This window comes from Pelophylax lessonae (assembly GCF_965119305.1).
Source record: "Pelophylax lessonae genome assembly, chromosome: 9".
NCBI classification, from domain to species: Eukaryota; Metazoa; Chordata; class Amphibia; order Anura; family Ranidae; genus Pelophylax; species Pelophylax lessonae.
Genome location: NC_138776.1, coordinates 32199011 through 32221893, shown reverse-complemented (window position 1 = coordinate 32221893; position 22883 = coordinate 32199011). Strand labels below are relative to the sequence as shown.

At 44.5% G+C, this 22883-nt stretch overlaps 1 protein-coding gene across 1 annotated transcript in view; it reads right to left on the bottom strand.

Annotated features, from left to right (window-relative positions):
* LOC309563283 (alpha-2-macroglobulin-like protein 1) overlaps window positions 1-22883 on the bottom strand; it is a gene marked incomplete at its 3' end in the record, with an annotated part of 181820 nt that overhangs the window by 50636 nt on the left and 108301 nt on the right. Inside the window, exons 17-20 of the mRNA XM_082267688.1 lie at window positions 13507-13588; window positions 8551-8707; window positions 6133-6207; window positions 4113-4275 (exon numbers count right to left, since the gene is read on the bottom strand). Coding sequence (XP_082123814.1) covers window positions 4113-4275; window positions 6133-6207; window positions 8551-8707; window positions 13507-13588 — 477 coding nt within the window. The remainder of the gene's footprint in view (window positions 1-4112; window positions 4276-6132; window positions 6208-8550; window positions 8708-13506; window positions 13589-22883) is intronic.

The following is a 22883-nucleotide window of genomic DNA, read 5'->3' as shown; positions in this document are numbered from 1 at the left end:
GCCGTATTCCTGAAAATATAAGAAAAATGCTGTTTTTTAGGGGTTCTGGACATGCTACAGAGCTGAAACTTGACAGGTACACTTTTGTGACCCCCCAGACACTAAATACAAAAAATGACATGCCTGCCTAAAAAAATGCCCGATAAATGCCTGCAAGAGAAAAAGACAGCCGCAGAGAAGCCGTATTCCTGAAAATATAAGAAAAATGCTGTTTTTTAGGGGTTCTGGACATGCTACAGAGCTGAAACTTGACAGGTACACTTTTGTGACCCCCAGACACTAAATACAAAAAATGACATGCCTGCCTAAAAAAATGCCCGCTAAATGCCTGCAAGAGAAAAAGACAGCCGCAGAGAAGCCGTATTCCTGAAAATATAAGAAAAATGCTGTTTTTTAGGGGTTCTGGACATGCTACAGAGCTGAAACTTGACAGGTACACTTTTGTGACCCCCCCAGACACTAAATACAAAAAATGACATGCCTGCCTAAAAAAATGCCCGATAAATGCCTGCAAGAGAAAAAGCCAGCCGCAGAGAAGCCGTATTCCTGAAAATATAAGAAAAATGCTGTTTTTTAGGGGTTCTGGACATGCTACAGAGCTGAAACTTGACAGGTACACTTTTGTGACCCCCCAGACACTAAATACAAAAAATGACATGCCTGCCTAAAAAAATGCCCGATAAATGCCTGCAAGAGAAAAAGACAGCCGCAGAGAAGCCGTATTCCTGAAAATATAAGAAAAATGGTGTTTTTTAGGGGTTCTGGACATGCTACAGAGCTGAAACTTGACAGGTACACTTTTGTGACCCCCCAGACACTAAATACAAAAAATGACATGCCTGCCTAAAAAAATGCCAGCTAAATGCCTGCAAGAGAAAAAGCCAGCCGCAGAGAAGCCGTATTCCTGAAAATATAAGAAAAATGCTGTTTTTTAGGGGTTCTGGACATGCTACAGAGCTGAAACTTGACAGGTACACTTTTGTGACCCCCCAGACACTAAATACAAAAAATTACATGCCTGCCTAAAAAAATGCCCGCTAAATGCCTGCAAGAGAAAAAGCCAGCCGCAGAGAAGCCATATTCCTGAAAATATAAGAAAAATGCTGTTTTTTAGGTGTTCTGGACATGCTACAGAGCTGAAAATTGACAGGTACACTTTTTAGACCCCCCAGACACTAAATACAAAAAATGACATGCCTGCCTAAAAAAATGCCCGCTAAATGCCTGCAAGAGTAAAAGCCAGCCGCAGAGAAGCCATATTCCTGAAAATATAAGAAAAATGCTGTTTTTTAGGGGTTCTGGACATGCTACAGAGCTGAAACTTCACAGGTACACTTTTTAGACCCCCCAGATGCTAAATCCAAAGAAATTTTTTATTTTTATTTTTTTTTAATTTTTCCAATAATTGGCTCTCTATCAAAAAATTATAATTTTTAAGAACTTTTTTTTGCGTGATCCCTCTCCGGCATGCCACAGTCCAGGTGTTAGTCCCCTTGAAACAACTTTTCCATCACTATTGTGGCCAGAAAGAGTCCCTGTGTGTTTTAAAATTCGCCTGCCTATTGAAGTCTATGGCGGTTCGCCCGGTTCGCCGGTTCGCGAACATTTGCCGATGTTCGCGTTCGCCGTTCGCGAACCGCGAATTTTAGGTTCGCGACATCACTATATACCAGCAAGCTGGAGGGCTCCAAGCCAGAGCCCCACCCGAATCTGCTGCCTGAGCTCCAGGTATTGATCCGCAGATATTGTCCTGGGGTATACAGAAAGGGAAATCCGCAGCACCCCCTCGAACTCTGATGCCAGGTCCATATCTCCGTTGTAGCCACCAAAGTCTGCTATCCCGATCTTGGATCCCGGTGGAGGTTTGGATGTCCCAGACTGCAGGAAGCATCCCACCGCTTGCCACCAATGTGACGGAATCCGGACACCACCGACTGGGTATCTCCGCCAGTAACCTGCTTCCTAAGCTCTGGAACACCGGATCCGTGATTCTGGCTATAGTTACCCCAAGAACTAGACAGTACAAGTTTTGGAGTGAAACCAGAATGAACTGTTTATTAAAACCAACTCACAGACTTTTATACATTGGAGAAGTATGTCATTGGCCAGTCAAATATTTACACAAAATATCACACAATAGCTACGATAACGAGGTAGGGCTGACCATGATATCATTAACATACCAATTAACTGAGCACTTAAATCAGCCTAGGCGGAATGCACAGAATGCTAGCAGGCAAACAATATATGACACAATTAAACACCTGAACATTCAGGAATCTCATTCCAGGCCAGACACACCGGCATCGAGATCCCAAAGAACAATAGACAGCATTAAAGTGTGACACATCCCCATAGCAGACAATGGGCTGCTGTGTGAAAGACAGATGGCTTGAGTTGATGAGACTACCAAAAAGAATTGCTCCACACAGACAGTGGCCAGGAGTCTAGCTTCCTAATTCTGTGACAATACTTCCCCCCTGTTCCATAGTCCGGCAGACCCAGCTAGATCCAATACGGGTCAGCTTGGGGATGTCCGGGAGCCATACTACAATCACAGTTCAGTTTGCAGAGAAAGTCCATCTGCATTGCCATTTTGTCGTCCCGGCCTGTACTGTAGTTTTTGGTCACCCTGTGCCCCTTATAGACACAGGGTGATTTACACATAAGAAGGACTGGGGATGCTGGACAAGGAGTCTCCCACCCTCCCTAAAGCAATTGGGGTTTCACAAGCCCCCCAACCAAAGTGACTCACGTCACACAGTGCATATTTATAGCACTGATTACTGTAGTAATGTCACTGGTAACCCCAAAAGTGTCAAAAATGTCAGTCAAGGGTCCGATCTGTCAGCCGCAATGTCGCAGTACCGCAAAAAAAATCGGAGATCGCCGCCATTACGCATTAAAAAAAAAACAACAAAAATTACAAAAATCTTTCCTTTTGTTAGTAAACGCGATAACTTTTGCGCAAACCAATCAAAATACGCTTTTTGTGATTTTTTTTTACCAAACATATGTAGCATAAAACAAATTGGCCGAAAATGTTAAAAAATTTTGATTTTTACATTTTTTTGGGGGGATTTCATATAAAAAAATTCAAAAAATATTGTTATTTTTGCAAAATTGTCGCTGTTTTTTTGTTTATAGCGCATGATTAAAAAATCGCACAGGTGATCAAATACCACCAAAAGAAAGCTCTGTTTGTGGGGAAAAAAGGACGTCAAATTCGTTTAGGTACAGCGTCGCACGACCGCGCAATTGTCCGTTAAAGTCACGCAGCGCCGAATCGCAAAATAGGCCCTGGTCAGAAGGGGGTAAAATCTTCCAGGGCTTAAGTGGTTAATATACACTTATTGGGATTTGTTTTACTAAAAATGTGTAGCAGAATACATATTGGCCTAAATTGATGAAGAAATTTGATTTTTTTCAATCTTTTTATTGGATGTCTTTTATAGCAAAAAGTGAAAAAAATATATATATACAGTATATGTTTTTTTTTCAAAATTGTAGGTCTTTAAGTCTATAAAAAGGCTCATGAGTCTATAAAGAGGCTTCTGAATACTCTAAAGCCAGTCATATATGGGTCAAATTACGAATACATTTTCTTTACAAAGATCTGAAATTTTGTGCGTTTTGTGATCTGATGGTTCCACCATTGATTTGGAAATTCGACCAACTAAGCCTTTAATTCCACCTCCTATTGCCACAGAAAATAATTTTCATGGCCAGGAATCTTCTTTTCTTTCTAGGTCACGGCTCATTCACATTTCTTTTTCAATTTTATTTCTTGCAGGATTCGCCCATCATTGATTCGAAACTTGTTTGTTCTTCCAGAAATTTCCAACATGCCGATCACTCAGATTTGATGTCCGCACAAAAATTAGCTGTGGTTGCAGCCCACTAATAATGCAAAATCCGAAAAGAAGATTCATAGTTCCGATTTTTGTAAAAAAATGATTTCGGAATTCAACCCATGTATGGCCTGCTTTATCATTTCTAAATATCGAGGCTTGGATCTGCCCCTAGGCACTAGCCCCCAAGTGCCATACAGCCCTGGCATGCTAAATGACAAACATACATGAGACATTATCTTACCCCTTCTAGCACATTACCTGTAGACTGACCAAGCAGGTAGAGCCTGTTCAGAAGCGTCTGCCGTGTTGTTGTGTCATTGGCCAGGGTGAACGTATACGCCAATAGAGCCAGCGTATACGTGTTGGAAGTGTCAGTGACGTTGTCTTTGAGGGAGGAGAGAGCAGGGCTCAACGTGGCATCCTGGTTTTCAAACATAAAAATCAACATCCAGTTATCTGTTAAAGTGTTTTCTTTTAAAGAAATCCAGCCCAAACAGTTTGAAACAGTATAAGGTTGGATATATACGTACAAAATTGACGGACTTTAGAGGCACGTGTTCGCTCATCAGGCAAGGTGGGAACATATATTACTTACTGATGCACATACATAGAGAGAGTAATTGATAAATATGTTTACTTTGTTAATTTATGCAAATTGTAATCTGTTCTCTCTACTTACATAGCGAACTTTGTTTCTCTCTTTGTGTGTCCTGAGGAAGCAGATATGAAAAACGCCTTGACTCATGAAGACTTACTTGTACACTAGCCAATTTTACCAATGAGCTGCACTACAGTATGTACTTTTGTATACAGCTTATGCAATTGGTATATTTACCATGAGTAATTTAGCATAAAAGCCTGGCTCGCTGCCGCTGCTCTAATTTATCCCAAAGGTGTTCTATTGGGTTGAGGTCAGGACTCTGTGCAGTCCAGTCAAGTTCTTCCACCCAAAATTTGCTCATCCATGTATTTATGTACTTTTCTGTGTGCACTGGTGCACAGTCATGTTGATACAGGAAAGAGCCATCCCCAAAATGTTCCCCCAAAGTTGGGAGCATGAAATTGTCCAAAATGTCTTGGTATTCTAACACCTTTAGAGTTCCCTTCACTGGAACTAAGAGGCCAAGCCCATGCCTTGAGAAACAATCCCACACGATAATCCCCTCTCCACCAAATGATTTGGACCAGTGTACAAAGCAAGATCTATAAAGACATGGATGAGCAAGTTTGGGGTGGAGGAACTTGACTGGTCTTCATAAAGTCCTGGCTACCTGAGTATTGTTGCTGACCATGTTCATCCCTTTATGACTACAGTGTACCCATCTTCTGATGGCTCCTTCCAGCAGGATAATGTACCATGTCACAAAGATCAAATCATATCAAGCTGATTTCTTGAACATGATAATGAGTTCACTGTACTCCCATAGCCTTCACAGCCTCCAGATCTCAATCCAATAGAGATTTACATTACAAGTGTGGAGCCGACACAGCAACTGCATGATGCTATCATGTCAATATGGACCAAAATCTTTGAGGGATGTTTCCAACACCTTGTTGAATCTTTTCCACGAAGAATTAAGTTCTGAAAGCAAAAGGGGGTCCAACTAGCAGGGTGTACCTAATACAGTGGCTGGTGAGTGCATATTATTTACTGATGCACATACATAGAGAGAGTGATTGATATGTGTATTTACTTTGTTAATTTATGCAAACTGTAATCTCGTCTCTCTACTTACATAATGAACTTTGTCTCTTTGTGTGTCTTGAGGAAGCAGACAAGCGAAAGGCGTTGACTCATAAAGACTTACTTATACACTAACCAATTTTACCAATGACCTGTGCTATGTAATTTTGTAGGCTGCTATACCTGCAAAGTGGAGTAAGGGGGACTCAATATTAATAGCCATGGTTTTGGAATGGAGAGTTCAACAAGCTCATATAGGTGTGATAGTAAGATGTCCACAACCTTTTAGGTATATAGTGTTTGTGAAGCAGGGCCAGACAGCAGGTAATTGAGAATGTTCCTTAGTCCTGTATGAGTACAGCACAGGTTCACTTTATGTATTTGCTCCAAAAACTAGAATTAAGTATATACCAAGTGTACCATAGAACTTATCAAACAGCCGATACCAACCCTGCATGAATGAAAATGGATTGCACTTAAGCAAGAAAAGGTTCCTCTTGGTTCCTCTTGGTTCCTCTTGGTCAGCTTTTGAAAAGATTAAAGCAAAGACAGTAGCTTTCACATCTTTTCTGGTGTATGTTCCAAGATACTTACATCTTTGGGTTTTCCACCTTCTAGTAGCGCAGACGTGATGAAAGCACAGAGTGACAGGTCATCATTCACTCCACCCTGAGAACATAACATTGCCAGAGTTAAGTATACAGGTACAGATGCATTCCTAAAAGAACAAAATATAACTGGATATTAACATTTATAGGTAATACCACCAGGGATTGTTGATCCATGGAATATCTGACTGCTTTCTGGGGAATCAGGAATTATTTTATTTTCCCTTCACTGAAGTAAATTGGACCAGGCATAATTGGGGGGGTAGTTACCTTCTTCCTTTGGATCAACTGTGGTTACAGAATTCTGTATATGGAGGTCTTCTATTTATTATTTATTTTCTATTGGTTAAACTACATGAACGTGTGTCTTTATTCAACATGATTAACTATGTGACTATAGTAGCTATTCAGTGAAGGCCCAGATCTAGGCCTGCGCCCCTCCTCACCTTTAGTTGCACCCCCCCCAAAGTCCATGAGAATACATATACTGATCCAGGAGACAGTCTGTTGGGGACATGTGTTGTAAGGGGGCACTCTGATGGGGACAGACGATGTAAGGGTGCACTCTGGTGGGAGCAGTTGATGTAACGGAGCACTCCGATGGTGGCACTCAGATGGGACAGTTGATGTAACGGAGCACTCCGATGGGGGCACTTAGATGGGACAGTTGATGTAACGGGGCACTCCAATGGGGGCACCCAGATGGGACAGTTGATGTAATAGAGCACTCCGATGGGGGTACTCAGATGGGACAGTTGATGTAATCGAACACTCCGGTGGGGGCACCCAGATGAGACAGTTGATGTAATGAAGCACTCTGATGGGGGCACTCAGATGGAACAGTTGATGTAATGGAGCACTCCGTTGGAGGCACTCAGATGGGAAAGTTGATGTAATAGAGCACTCCGATGGGGGTACTCAGATGAGACAGTTGATGTAATCGAGCACTCCGGTGGGGGCACCCAGATGGAACAGTTGATGTAATGGACCTTTCCAATGGGGACACACAGATGGGACAGTTGAGCTAATGGAGCACTCCGATGGGGGCACTCAGATCGGACAGTTGATGTAACGGAGCACTCTGATGGGGGCACTCAGATGGGACAGTTGATGTAACGGATCACTCCGATGGGGGCACTCAGATGGGACAGTTGATGTAATCGAGCCCTCTGATGGGGGCACCCAGATGGGACAGTTGATGTAATCAAGCACTCCGCTGGGGGGCACTTAGATGGGACAGTTGATGTAACGGAGCACTACAATGAGGTGCACTCAGATGGGGACAGCTGATGTAACAGAGCATTCCGATTGGGACACTCAGATTCGACAATTAGTGTAGGGGGCATTCTGATGGGGACAGTTGGTATAAAAGGGGACCCTGCTGAGGACTCCTGATGTAAAGAAGGACTCTGATATATGGGGGGATAGGTTCTGTTTAAACATCCAAACCTAATGACAGCCTAATACATACTGGCATTTCCTGTGAACTTCTGCATTGTCTCTGCCCCACCTGTCAGATGATACTTCTGGGTCATGACATGGGGTAAAGAAGCGTGTCAAGTAAACAGGGAATACTGGTTATCTGCATCACTGTCACACTATGTCACACTGTCATATGATGGTATGCCCACTGACTTTTTTATATTGCACTCCCAGAACAGGAAGGGTATATCTGGCCCTGATTAGGAGTCTTGTCTAGTGCCACCAATAGAGCAGAGCAGAATCTGGTGCTATAGCTAATGCATGATACTTTATCTAGTGCCATTTGCAGATGTATGTGTTTCCAAGCCAGCTAAGGGAAGTGGTGGAGGAGCTGGGATGGGTCAGATCGGTTCACGTACCAGTGATGACCAATCAGAAACACTCTGCTCTGTCCCGAGTGTCCCTATGTCTCTAGGGAATAAAGAGTAAGAACAGCATGGGTTTCAAACCCTTGGACCACTGCACCAAATTGTGTGGATGGTAAACTGTGGCGAGGGGGGGACTGGATGAAAGTGGGGATGAAGGCTTGTTTCTTCACCTTTTCATTTTTTCTGAAAAAGTGGACTAACACTTTCAAGGCACATTACAAGTGAATGAAAAATTGTTTATGGAAAGACAAAATGCTGCAAGTAAGCTTTTAAAATAGTCAATACTTTTGTAAGTTGGAACAAGGACACTACAGAAGCCAGCATTGCACAGGGGCAGCTGAAAATTGTCCAGTATATATCTATATCAAATCCAACAAGCACTTAAAAATGGCACTCGTTCAAATCAATGTATTACTGGGAAAAGCATGGCACACATGGGCAGGGCAATTCATAAAATACAATACAAAAAAAAATCTCCAATTCGCTTACTAGTTAGATAAAAAAATCAAAGTCTAAACTCCGTCAATCATAGTCAATGAGTTTTCCTTAATTACCTTCATGAGAGTGTGGAACAGCATACCCCTGTTATTAAAACATCCATCCGGTCTCTGCTCATTATTCAGCCACGACACGGCCTGACTGAGAATCTGGTCATCAATGAATATGTACTTTTTAGCCTGATAGAAGCACTTAATCACGAATGCGGTAAGCCTGAAGAAACACAAGTTCCAGCAGTAAAATGGGGAGCTTATTACACAGTAAATGTACAGTACAAGCTGAATACGGGTCAGTGCATTCCAAACCACGGGCCTGAATCATCTCTGGTGTGTTCCTCAGGGACTTGAAGCAGCAGAGGGCTGCTCTCCAGGATTTAGACTGGGAGGGAATATTGGCATCGATGAGCACAGAACAGAATTGGGAGATTTTCAAAAAGACTTTATGCAAACTCACTGTAAAGTACCGTATATTCCCATGGGTAATAAGTTTAAAAGGCTAAAAATAAGACCTATGTGGCTCACGGCCAAAGTTAAAAAAGCTATAGATAAAAAGAAAAGAGCTTTTAAAAAATATAAAAATGAAGGAACACTATGATTGTTTAATTGTTACAAAGAATATAACGGAATATGTAAAAAGGAAATCAAGGATGCAAAAATTCAAAATGAACAACAGATTGCAAAAGATAGTAGGATGAACCCCAAAAAAATTCTTCAAATATATTAACAGCAAAAAGGTCAGGTCTGAGCATGTAGGCCCTTTACAAAATAATCTGGAGTGGGTGACTGGGGACAAAGAGAAGGCAAATTTATTAAATACTTTCTTCAGCTCTGTATATACAAAGGAGCATGGGGGAGCTCATGACCATAATGAGGACGGTATTGACACAGCCCCAAATGATCCACAATGGCTCAAAAGTGATATGGTCCAGAAATATTTCGACAAAATAAGGGTGGATAAAGTGCCTGGACCAGATGGCATCCACCCACACATCCTAAAAGAATTGAGCGCTGTAATTTAAAAGCCTTTGTTTCTAATTTTTAGGGACACGTTAAGGACTGGAATAGTACCACTGGTTTGGCGTAGGGCTCAATGTGGTGCCCATATTTAAAAAGGGATCAAAGTCTTTGCCAAGTAACTATAGACCTGTTAGTTTAACTTTTATAGTCGGGAAGATACTGGAGAGTTTAATAAAAGAACACATATATGAGTTCTTGCTGGAAAAAAATATTTTAAGCAACAGACAGCATGGATTCATGAAAGACAGAAGTTGTCAAACAAACCTGATTTCTTTTTATGAGGAGGTAAGTAAAACCTTGGACAGAGGGTTAGCTGTGGACGTGGTATACTTGGATTTTGCAAAAGTGTTTGACACAGTTCCCCACACACTGCTAATGTGTAAGGTAAAGTCTACTGGCTTGGAAAGATTGGTTTGTAATTGGATAGAAAATTGGCTAAAAGTTTGAACTCAGAGAGTAGTGGTTAATAATTCTTACTCTGAATGGTCTACGGTTATCAGTGGTGTACCCCAAGGTTCAGTGCTGGGACCCTTACTTTTTAATATCTTTTTATATAGGGTCTGGGATTAAAAGTACCATTTCCGTCTTTGCAGATGACACCAAGCTATGAAGTGGAATAACGTCTTTACAGGATGTCTTCAACTTACAAGCTGATCTCAATGCACTGTTTCATTGGGCAACTATGTGGCAAATGAGGTTAACTAATGTTGATAAATGTAAAGTTATGCACTTCAGGGCTCAGAATAGGCATGCATCATACATACTAGGTGGAGTAGAACTGGGGGAATCCATAGCTGAGAAGGATCTGGGTTTTGTGGTAGATCATAACATGCAATGCCAAGCCGCTGTTTCCAAAGCAAGCAAAGTCCTTCTTGTATTAACAGAGGCATGGACTCCAGAAAGTGAGATATAATTTTGCCCCTGTACAAAGTGCAGAGAAGGGCAACTAAACTGATAAGAGGCATGGAGGAGCTCAGCTATGAGAAAAGATTAGAGGAACTGAATTTATTCTCTCTTGAGAAGAGGAGATTAAGGGGGGATATTATCAACATGTATAAATACATAAGGGGTCCATATAGTGAACTTGGTGTTGAGTTTTTCACTTTAAGGTCAACACAGAGGACAAGGGGGCACTCTTTACGTCTAGAGGAAAACAGATTTCGTCTCCAAATACGTAAAGGTTTCTTCACCGTAAGAAAATGTGGAATAGACTCCCTCCAGACGTGGTTCTCGCTAGCTCACTAGATTGCTTTAAAAAAGGTCTGGATTCTTTCCTGGGTGTACTTAATATACATGTAGCAGGTTTTCCAGGCCTGTGGCCTGATGTGGGTCTGGCATCGGTACTGGTTACCCCTCCAGCCCTTGTGAGCTGCGGCCCTGGGTGTGAGCACTGAGACATTGACAACTACGCCATCTTTGTTTTGTGGTTTATTGTATTTAAGGGGATGGGAGAAGGGAATGAGTGGGATACTCCTTTAAGCTCAACTAGATACATTTGTGGATCTTTTCTGGCAAAAATGCCTATTAGCGCTGTCTTGACGCCAGCCGACGCTAGCCAATGCTTCCTGAGGCTTGAACACTGTGTAATTACTGAAATTGTGCTGGATCCTCGACTTTAGTCCAGAAGATCCAGGACTGTAGAACTGCTTGACTTGTAACATTGCAATAGCTCAGAGTCACTGAATGACTCCCTCCAGCACTGCACTGGCTGAGAAACTCCTTGTAAGTTCCTGTACTGCTGCAACTCTCAACTGGCACACTTCACACTGTGCATTATCACTTCAGGCCCCAAACCACAGGCGCCCCCTTTACACTTTAAGCTCTTCAGGGTCCACTGACTATGTACCCCCTCTGTCACTTCAGGATCCTCAACCTAGGTACCCCCTTTCACCACTAGCTGGCACTGGATCCCCGAACCTCTTCCGGAGTGGTCCCCTCTAACTTTAGGCAGACCCCCAGGGACAATACTCACGACCTGTGTAGGCTTTCCTGGGACTGAACCCCTCTGACTCTCCGCAGGTTCTCGGCACACCGGATCCCCTCAGCTTAGCTCAGCACTCTCTGGATCTTCAGGCAGCACCCCAAGATCCTCCTTCTCAGACAGGAGGGGAGACAGCCTCTCTCTCTCTCCTGGGACTCTGCTCCCGCCAAAGACATTGTGTCATGTGCCCCCCCCCCAAACTTATACCCACTCCCAGAATCCTTTGCAGCACAATCTGCCTTCTGGGGTAGTTACAAGCCTGGATGTGTCCCCCGATTGGGTATCCTCCACCGCCCTATGAGAAGCCTCTCACAGGAGCCAGTGGCAAGACTCCCCCTTCAGCAGGCACACCTGGAAACCATGACACCCTGACTAGTAAATCACAGCCCTGCTGTTAGGCAGACAAGGCCCACTGTACCTTTACCTAGCACCTACCTGTAGGGTGCTACATACAATAAGTGGGAACTAAAAAAATTTTTTAGGTAAAGTTGATCCAGGGAATATCCGATTGCCTCTCGGGGGATCAGGAAGGAATTTTTTTCCCCTGCTGTAGCAAATTGGATCATGCTTTGCTGGGTTTTTTCGCCTTCCTCTGGATCAACTGCGGGTATAGGATTGTGTATATGGGATTGTATGGTTGGGTTTTCAATACTGTTTTTTTTTTTCCTTTTTTTGGTTAAACCAGATGGACTTGAGTCTTTTTTCAACCTGACTAACTATGTAACTATGTAACAGTATGTTCTTTAGGGACTCCAATGGTGTCTTACAGTATATTCCTCAGGAACTCTAACGGTGTCCTATGTTCCTCAGGGACTGAAATAGTGTCTTTTGTTTCTCAGGGACTTCAATGACATCTTATGTTCCTCAGGGACTCTAAAGCCTGGTACACACTATAAGTTTTTTTTTTTTTTGTTCAACCCAACGGAATGAATGGAAAAAAAACGGAAGAGTTCAGGAGGAGCCACTGTACCTATCAGATGTTAGTACAGCGAATCCCCCAATGAGCTTTTGTGTTCTGACAAGGGAGAGGCCCCCCCACCAGAACACACCGGTGAGTGTATTTTCATTCATTGGCTGAGAGCGCTGATCAGTTACCGATCAGCGGACCTTTTTCGGTCATGCCGCTTCAATAGAAGTCGGTCGAATTGTCAGACCGGCTTCTGTCGCATCGGCTGCCGTACACACAGGCCGATGCTGCCCGATGTATGGCCCGTGTGGCTTAATAGTCTTTTGTTCTTCATTGACTACAATGGTGTCTTTTGTTCCTCAGAGATTCCAATAATGTCTTTTGCTCTAAATCCTTGTAGACCTAGTTCCACTGCTCTACTATTGCCACTCCTTTCTCATAGGCCTACCTGTAAAGGCTAACCCCTCTTCGGTCCATCTGGAATGCAGGTGCCAGACTTATTCACCTTACCAACTGTTCAGTGTTCGCTACTCTTTTCTACAAATCCCTCCATCGGCTTCCGCTCACTCAACAAATTCAAAATACTAACAAAAACATACAAAGCCATCCATAACTCTGCTCCGAGCTACACCTTGTCTCAAAATATTACCCAAACTGTCCTCTCCACTCTTTACAAGACCTCCGTCTCTCTATCTGTCTTGTCACCTCCTCCCATGCTTAGCTCCAGGACATCTCCCATCCTCTGGAAATCCTTACCCCAATCTGTCCGACTATCTCCTACTTTGTCCACCTTTAAGAGATGCCTGAAAAACCCATCTCTTCAGAGAAATGTCTATCCTGCCTCTAACTAATAAATTGTACTTTTACTTTGTCCATCACCTAATCCCTGTTACTTTTTGTATCACTTGACTCTTAGTTTTAGATTGTGAATTTGTGAGCTCTAACAAGTAGGGCCAAATTAGCCTTCTTTCATTGAATTGTATTTTTAGTCTACATTCTCTCTTCATTTTGTAAAGCACAGTGAAAAATGTTGCTATATATATATTCTGTATAAAAATAATGATAATATTGATAGAGAGAGAGGATCTAGAATTAGTATTAACCTCACCATGTGCTGCCTTCAACATCTTGTTCTCCAAAGGCGCTGTATGACCCGTCAGAGTGTTTATAGCTGAGCTGTCTCTGATAACCTGGTGATAAAGAAGACATGACAGGGTAAATAAAAAAACATTGTAATGTAGAACTGCCGAAAAAAATATATAAATCATACTGTGATGCCATGTAGAGAAAACGTCCCGAATATATTACAGTACTTAGAGGATCCCTGCCGGGTCTTTCCTAGGACCTTCACTATCTCTAGGACTTTCAGAGTTCTCAGAAACAATGCTGATTAAAAGGGTATTAGGAATCAGCCTTTGAAGCAGCTGGTGCTGTGTCCTATCATTAGCTACCTAAGAGATAGAGCACTATAATACTTACCTGCCATTTGCTTGTTTGTTGCCAAATTTACATTACTACTCTCTTGCTTGTCACCCACCAAGACTCCAATCTGGACCGGACTACTTTCTCATCTGCCTGGGACCTGATAACTCTATTGCTTGCCTGGGACCTGACTATTCTCTCTCTCTTGCCTGGGACCTGACTACTCTCTCTCTCTTGCCGGGGACCTGACTATTCTCTCGCCTGCCTGGGACCTGACTACTCTCTCGCCTGCCTGGGACCTGACTACTCTCTCGCCTGCTGGGGACCTAACTACTCTCTCGCCTGCCGGGGACCTGACTATTCTCTCGTCTGCCTGGGATCTGACTAACTATTGCCTGCCTGGCACCTGACTGCTCTCTCGCCTGCCTGGGACCTGACTACTCTATCACCTGCCTGAGACCTGACTAGTCTATCACCTGCCTGAGACCTGACTAGTCTATCACCTGCCTGGGACCTGATTACTCTATCTCCTGCCTGGGACCTGATTACTCTATCTCCTGCCTGGAACCTGGCTACTCTATTGCCTGTCTGGGACCTGACTATCCTAGCGCCTGCCTGGGACCTGACTGCTCTCTTGCCTGCATGGGACCTGACTGCTCTCTCACCTGCCTGGGACATGACTACTCTCTCCCCTGCCGCTTGCCAAGAAGTCTGCCTGGCCACTCAGTTTTCTGCAGCCCTGTGAACAATCACCGCACCATAACCTTTCTGTTCACCGTAGCTTTTCTGTTCCAGTCCCCCCCCTGGCGGGGCAATCCTGGGGGCCATGACTTGTTGCCAGTTTGCAGCAAAATAAACCAGGACCACTAGGTTTCTCGGCTCATCTCCATCATCAGGAGCTCTGGTGAAGACCAACTGCCATTTAGACTCTGCACCTTGGCTGATGCCCGCATCAATTTCCAGGGGGCACCATAAGAGAATGGGTTCCCTGATACATAATTCTGTCTTTCTCTGATCATTCCTTTCATGCCTTTCTATTCCTTACTAAATAAACAATGGCTAGTCTGACTTTGTAGGCAATTCCTTCCAGTTTTTATACCTACTGTGTACATTCAGAGCCTACTGTTGCAATGTGGGGATTAATAGGGTCATAACATCACGTTTGAAGGAGGGAGTCGCTGTAGAAAAAGTGAGGATTCAAGGTTTGACTTTGAAGAAAGTCACTATTTGGATATACATAAAGGCATGAGTGGGAACACCTTTTGTGCAAACTGTGTAGCTTCACTAGGACCCTCTAAAATTTAGGTGCTCATTTGCAAGAACTGTGATTTGGGCAAACGTTACAACCAGCCCTGCTGTCATGTAGACCTGAGCATGGATTATATCTTGTCTGTGATATCCACATAGTGACAAGCACAGAGAACTTCCTTTATGCATTTCCTCATTAGCATTAAACTATGCAGAAGGCCTTTCATATGTCTTCTTGATGTCTTTTGGGCAGGAAAAAAAAAATATAAAAATAGGACATTCTCTATCTGTTTCCAGTTTCATAATATGGACTGTGAAAGAGTTCAAAGAATCATAAAGGCTATCCTTCAGCTTCAACTATTAACACTATGCAGTGTTTGCACTTGGGGATGAAATTGAAGGGGGGACACAAAAATGGTTCTTGCAGTGGAGTGCATTACAGATCCTATCCATATTTCCATTGGAACCCCATGATGTCAACCACAATATTAGTTGCTCATACCCGGCTTGTTCACTTCAAGTAGTCATTCAAGAACTTCATACAAAGTACAAGGAAAGTGCCAGATCAAACTGATAGTCCAAAATTATATAATATTGGCTATCATTCAACAACACAATACGATACAGCCATCGTGTTTTGGGGCTCCAGAAGCCTGGAAGGACTAAAAATGTCAGAATCACCACATTTAAGTTGTTTGAAAAATTTAAAAAATTGATAAAGTTCCCAGGAGAAAAATAGCAACAGCAAGCATTCATGTTCATTCCATATGGTGACTTTTCAGTGGGGAAGAACTTCATGCTGCTATGTGAATGGGACAGTGTATGTACTGTGGTCCACCTCCCTGAATGAGACTATTTTTGAGGCACTGAGCCCTTACTCTGCCGCATATGTCCTGGGTGTGGAGCACTCCCCTATATATGTGTCCGCCCTCTGTGGGTGACCATGCACCTGGGATATTGACTATGTCCCCCTCCTCTTACGTTTAAACAACGCCTCCTACGTATATTTCTATACCAGTTCATGAGAATAGATCTGAAGAAGCATCACTAGTGAAACGCGTTAAGATCCATCAGCTTCTCAAGTCCCAATTTTTTTATAATATTGATATCTTTTGTATATGCTTAGACAACTCCATGTTTTGTTTACTTTGTTTGGCTGTTTATGTTGGGCCTAATGCTGAAGGTGTCCGTAAAATAATGTGCACCAACTATAATTGACCTTTTAAACTTGTTTTTAACTTTCTGAATGGAATAAAATACATAATTTTTTAATATTACAAGTTGTATGTATCCATCCTTGAGATAAGGAGCACCTTAAAAGTCCAATTTTTTTCTTCTTATATTTTTTGTTCTGATCTTTAGGAATATGTTCCTCACCGTACCCACGTGTACCATATCTATACAATACAGCCAATGCGTTTTGGGGCTCAGAAGCCTTGAAGGACTCAAAATGGCAGAATCACTGCAATTAATTTGTTTTGAAAAATGAAACAAGGGGTTCATGTAATATCTGAGCTCTGAAGAAGAGGGATTCTTCTGAGCCCCTGAAACATGTTGGCTGTTTTGTATTATCCTGCTAAACCAGGGGTGTCAAACTAAATTTCATTGCATCAGCAGTATGGTTGCCCTCAAAGCGTTAATTGTATCTGGGGTGCGCTACGTACAGAGTGCAGGGTTTAGGATTACGCTACATATATTGCATGGTTCAGGATTACAATACGTACAAAACGCAGGGTTCAGGAGTGCATTCAGGGGCGTACCAAGGGGTTGGCCAGACTGGCGCCCGCCAGGGGCGCAGGCTGAGGGGGGGGGCACAAAAAATTGTTAGTGTTAGCAGTGATTTTTGCACCCTCTGCTGAGCCTGCGCCCCCGGCGCTCCCTAGGCAGCATGCAGCTCCAATCCCGGAGCCGGCCCGTGTCCACTCCAGCCAGCATCAGTGCGGGCTCTCCGGAGCTCTGTCTCCGCCCGGAGGCCGGTCAGCGGTCACATGACCGTGATGTCATCAACCGGCTCCAGCGGCGACAGGCTGGGGATGGGGATTGCACTGAGGCTGTAACAGGAGCCTGTACTGCCAATCAGCACCTTCAGCCTCCTCTTCACTCCCAGGACAAGCTGACCAGGGAACCCCCCTCTCCCTGTCACCTCCTCTCTGTCCCTGTCACCTCCTCTCTCTCCCTGTCACCCCCCTCCTCTCTCCCTGTCACCCCTCCCTCTCTCCCCCTGTCACCCCCCTCTCTCTCCCTGTCACTCACCCTCTCTTTCCCTGTCACCCTCTCTCTCTCCCTGCCACCCCCTCTCTCTCCCTGCCACACCTTCTCTCTCCCTGCCACACCTTCTCTCTCCCTGCCACACCTTCTCTCTCCCTGCCACACATTCTCTCTCCTTGTCACCTTCTCTCTCTCCCTGTCACCCCTCTCTCTCCCTGCCACACCTTCTCTCTCCCTGTCACCCCCCTCTCTCTCCCTGTCACTCTCTGTCACCCCCTCTCTCTCTTCCTGTCATACCCCCCTCTCTCCCTGTCACCCCACTCTCTGCCTGTCACCCCCCTCTTTCCCAGTCACCCCCCTCTCTCTCCCTGTCACCCCCCCCTCTCTCCCTGTCACCCCCCTCATCTCTGTCCGTGTCACCCCTTGTCTCTCTCTCACTCTGTGTCACACTTCTCTCTCTCACTCTCTGTCACCCCTTCTCTCTCTCTCTGTGTCACCCCTTCTCTCTCTCTCTCTGTCACCCCTTCTCTCTCTTTCTCTCTCTCTCTCTCTCTCTGTCACCCCTTCTCTCTCTCTCTCTCTCTCTCTCTCTCTCCCTCCCTCTCTGTCATCCCTTCTCTCTCTCTCTCTCTCTGTCACCCCCTTCTCTCTCTCTGTCACCCCTTCTCTCTCTCTCTCTCTCTCTGTCACCCCCTTCTCTCTCTCTGTCACCCCTTCTCTCTCTCTCTCTCTCTCTCTCTCTGTCACCCCTTCTCTCTCTTTCTCTCTCTCTCTGTCACCCCTTCTCTCTCTCTCTCACTCTCTGTGTCACCCCTTCTCTCTCTCTCTCTCTCTCTCTGTCACCCCCTCTCTCAATCTTTGTGTCACCCCCCCCCTCTCTGTGTCACCCCCCTCTCTTTCTCTCTGTGACACCCCCCTCTCTCCCTCTCTCTCTGTCACCCCCCCCTCTTTCAAACTCCCCCCTGTCTCTCTGTCAAACCCTCTCTCTCTCATTCTTGGGGGGGGGGGGGCACTGATACAGCTTCTCGCCTAGGGCGCTGGAGACCCTAGGTACGCCTCTGAGTGCATTATGTACAGAGTGCAGAGTTCAGGAGTACGTTATGTACAGAGTGCAGGTTTTTAGAGATGCACTGTACAGAATACAGGGTTCAGGGGTGTGCTCTGTACAGATTTCAGGGGTGTGCTATGTACAGAGTACAGGGTTCAGGGGTGCACTATGTACAGAGTGCAGGGTTTAGGGATGCACTATGTACAGAGTGCAGGGTTTAGGGATGCACTACGTACAGAGTGCAGGGTTTAGGGATGCACTATGTACAGAGTGCAGGGTTCTGGAGTTGGTTACGTACAGAATGCAGAGTTCAGGATCAAGCTACGTACAGAGTGTAGCATTCAGGGGTGTGCTATGTACAGAGTGCAGAATTCAGGAGTGAGTTGAGTACAGAGTGCAGAGTTCAGGATTACGCTTCGTACATACAAAGTGCAGATTTTAGGAGTGCATTATGTACAGAGTGCAGGGTTCAGGGGTGCATTATGTACAGAGTGCAGGGTTCAGGAGTGCGCTATGTACAGAGTAAAGGGGTTTGGGGGTGTGCTACAGAGTACAGGATTCAGGGGTGCGCTGTGTACAGCGTGCAGGGTTCAGGAGTGAGTTACATACAGAGTGCAGGGTTCAGGGGTGCGTTATGTACAGAGTGTGGGATTTAGGAGTGTGCTATGTACAGAATGCAGGGCTCAGGAGTGCATTACGTACACTGTGCAAGCCCAACCACCAACCCTCCAAAAACATTCTTGCACCTCTTTTTCCCATCTGGCCTGGCTCTAGTGACGCCCTGTGTAGGCAGATCTGCTTTGCCTTGCAGGGAGATAGTTCTCTCACTCAGGTTCATGAGATCTGTTCCCACTGTGAGTGCATTCAGGGATCTGTTACAGAAGCTGCTGAGAGCAAAGCTGCCCTTTGTAAGCACAGAAGGCTTATGTGTTTACAAGTGACAGCAGAGAGCCACATCTCGGCGTAAAAATTGGGTGCTAGGGCCACATGACAAGGCCTGGCAGGCTGGATTCAGCCCGTGGGCCTTGTGTTTGACCCATGTGTGCTAAACAAGCGTTCTGTTGAGCAAAATCGAGCTGCGACGAAGATGGATAACTCTATTCTACCTGAAAGGCATTGGCTGTGTTTTATTGTACTGCTAAACAAACACCAATGTCAAATATTTTTTGCACTCTAAGGTCATTGGTCAGGAGCTGTCTTTGGACTTTGCATGTGTGGCTTTCAAATTATAGCAACAGTCACTAAACACGTTGTTGAAATGTAACCTTATTAAAAATTACCTTTACATTTCACTCTGCAGTCGCTGTAATTTTCTGTAAAATGAATAGCCTTATGGCAACCTGGAGGCGTTCAGTACACCGTTGGTGTCAGGAATGCCACCAGAAGTGTCATTTCCTGCTCATGTGAATAGCTTACTGATTTTTCTACAGCCCTATGAACAATCTCTGCACCATAGCTTTTATGTTCCAGTCCCCCCTTGGTGGGGCTATCCTGAGGGACATAACTTGGTGCCAGTTTGCAGCAAATTAAATCAGGAGGACCACTAGGTTTATTTGCCCATATCCACCATCAGGAGCTCTGGTGAAGACCAACTGACCCTTAGACTCTGCACCTTGGGTGATCCCAGCATCACCTTCCAGGGGGCAGCATAATGAAATGGGTTCCCTGATACTTGACTTCCTTTCATACCTTTCTATTCTTAATGTGATTGCCTTACTGATTGTTCCGGAGGTCTGCACTAAGATACACATCAAATTTTAGGAACCACCTGCAAAAAAAGGAATTTAAATTTTCGTGAGATACTCCCCAAGGGTTAAATACTTCGAAAGGGATTCAGACACTGCAGCTTTACTCATTAGCACACTGAGAGTGCACCAGGTGATTATAATGAGCCAGACCTTCCCATTCAGAATCAGGACATGGTGAAACAAACAGCTATTTCTTCAGTGCAACAAAAAGGTCACATCCTGCTACAAAGTTAAAAACCCTGCAATGTAAATTTATCACCCAGAAAGGATTGTTTTTTTTTCTCTTTAAGCGAACAGGCAAGACAACTCCTTTAAGCATTTTTATGCAGAATATTCAGAAACAATGCAGTATTTTTTATTATTTAGTTCTATACAACAAGACACTTATGTATATTAGTCTTAAGGCAGAAGAGTAACTCAGGGCTTACATACAGGAGGTTGCTCAAGACAGACTTAAATCTGCACCCACCTTCTTGAACTTGACTTTCCAAAAAGGGATGCTGGCCTGGCCTGACACTGTGGTGCACAGAAATGCATCAGTCCAATTAGCTGGAACATTGGTATGCATACTTACCCTGGATGCCAAGTAGTTTCCAAGGGTGCTTAGGAGGGTCCTTAAACTGCCCCATAATGCCCCCCGTGAGCAACCTGCTAAACCTCACAAATGGGTCTCTGCCCCTACCTGACACTTCCCAAACTGCAGGCACACAAAAAATGGTACAGCAGTGGTTTTGCATAACCCCTCTGTCCCAAATATGTCACCCAAATCTCAAATGAACTCTGTGTCCAATCAGTAAAAAAGGCTCTCCCAAGATGGCACCCAGTGTCTATTGCAGAGGACACACTGGTGCCATGCCTGCCCCCTACCAAGATAGAACAAAAAAGAGGAACTTGCCATGCAAAACGATTTCAGTAAAGGAACTAAAGATAGGTGGGGGAAAAAAGCTAGAACTGTATGCCTAACACTCGGTTATATCCTGACTCCTAAGACAGGGGTCAAAAAATTATGGCCTGTGGGGCACATCTGACCCGATAAAAGATTCTGTCTGGTCCACACTAGAGTGTCAGTGGAGTATCCTCTATGTGCAAATATTCAGGATTAAGGTCAACAAAGGCTGACTATGGTCTCTGATCCTTCAACTGGCACCTTAGCAACCAATAATTTACTTGCCCCAGCAAGAGGGACTCTGATGGAAGGGGAAAATCTAATGGGGATTTTGATGTAGGTGGGGACTCTGATGGGGACCCTGATGTAAGTGGGGACCTGGATGTAAGGGGAGGATTCTGATGGGGACCCTGATGTGAAGGTGCACTCTAATGGGCACTCTAATGTAAGTGGGGACCCTGATGTTAGGGGTGCCCTGATTGGGACCCTGATGTAAGGGAGGAGTCTGATGGGGATCCTGATATAAAAGGGCACTCTAATGGAAACTTGGATGTGAGTGTGGACCTTATAAAAGCCCCGGTTCACATATATGCGTATTGGATGTGTTTTGAACCGCATCCAATGCACATGACATGTGAACCAAACCGGCTTTCTATGGAGTCGGTTCACATACACTATATTGTCAAAAGTATTGGGACGCCTGCATGAAAGTTAATGGCATCCCAGTCTTAGTGCTTAGACTTCAATATTTTGTTGGCTCAGCCAGGCCTTCACGTACAACATCAGTGCCTGACCTCACAAATGTGCTTCTGGAATAATGGTCAAACATTCCCATAGACACACTCCTAAACCTTGTGGACAGCCTTCCCACAAGAGTTGAAGCTGTTATAGCTGCAAAGGATGGGCCAACTCAATATTGAACCCTACGGACTAAGACTTTGATGCTATAAAAGTTCATGTGCCTGTAAAGGCAGGCGTCCCAATACTTTTTGATAATATAGTGTATGTGCGGGCCGGCCACAATACGATTTTAAGAAGAGTCCGGTATTGTTTTCAGTTCAGTTTAGGTGCAATTTCCAATGTCATACCCTTTAAATATTCACACCTGCACTGCACCTGAACCATTGGACGAAATTGCACCGGATTTTTTTTTTTACAAATTGCTCTAAAACCGGCCCTGCACATATGTGAACCTGGGCTCTGATGGGGACCCTGATGTAAGTGGGGACCCTGATGTCGGGAGTGCTCTGATTGGGACCCTTATATAAGGGAGGAGTCTGATGGGGATCCTGATATAAAGGGGCACCCTGATGGGAACTCTGACGTGAGTGTGGGCCCTGATGTAAAGGGGGCTCTGATGAGGACCCTGATGTAAGGGGTGCTCTGATGGGGATGCTGATATAAAAGGGGCACTATGATGGGAACTATGATGTGAGTGTGGACCCTGATGTAAAGGGGGCTCTGATGGGGACCCTGATGTAAGGGGTGCTCTGATGGGGATGCTGATATAAAGAGGCACTATGATGGGAACTATGATGTAAGTGGGGACCCTGATGTAAAGGGGGCTCTGATTGGGACCCTGAAATAAGGGGAGGACTCTGATGGGGACCCTGATGTAAAAGGGGCTCTGAGGGGGACCCTGATATAAAAGGGGCTATGTGGGGGACCCTGATGTAAGGGGAGACTTTGATGGCTTGCAAACATTTGTTAAATATAAGAAGTGGTCCTGAAACATTGGGAGACTCCTGTCCTAAGGTAATCAGATATTCCCTGGATCTACCTTCTGCAGTGTTAATACCTATAAATATTAACAGCCAATTATTTTCAAAGCATTCATAAAGACATCCAGGGCTTTTTTTTTTAACCAGTCAGCAAAGTTGGCTGGAACCAGCTTCCTATATATGGCGGTTAAACCTCTGTTCCTC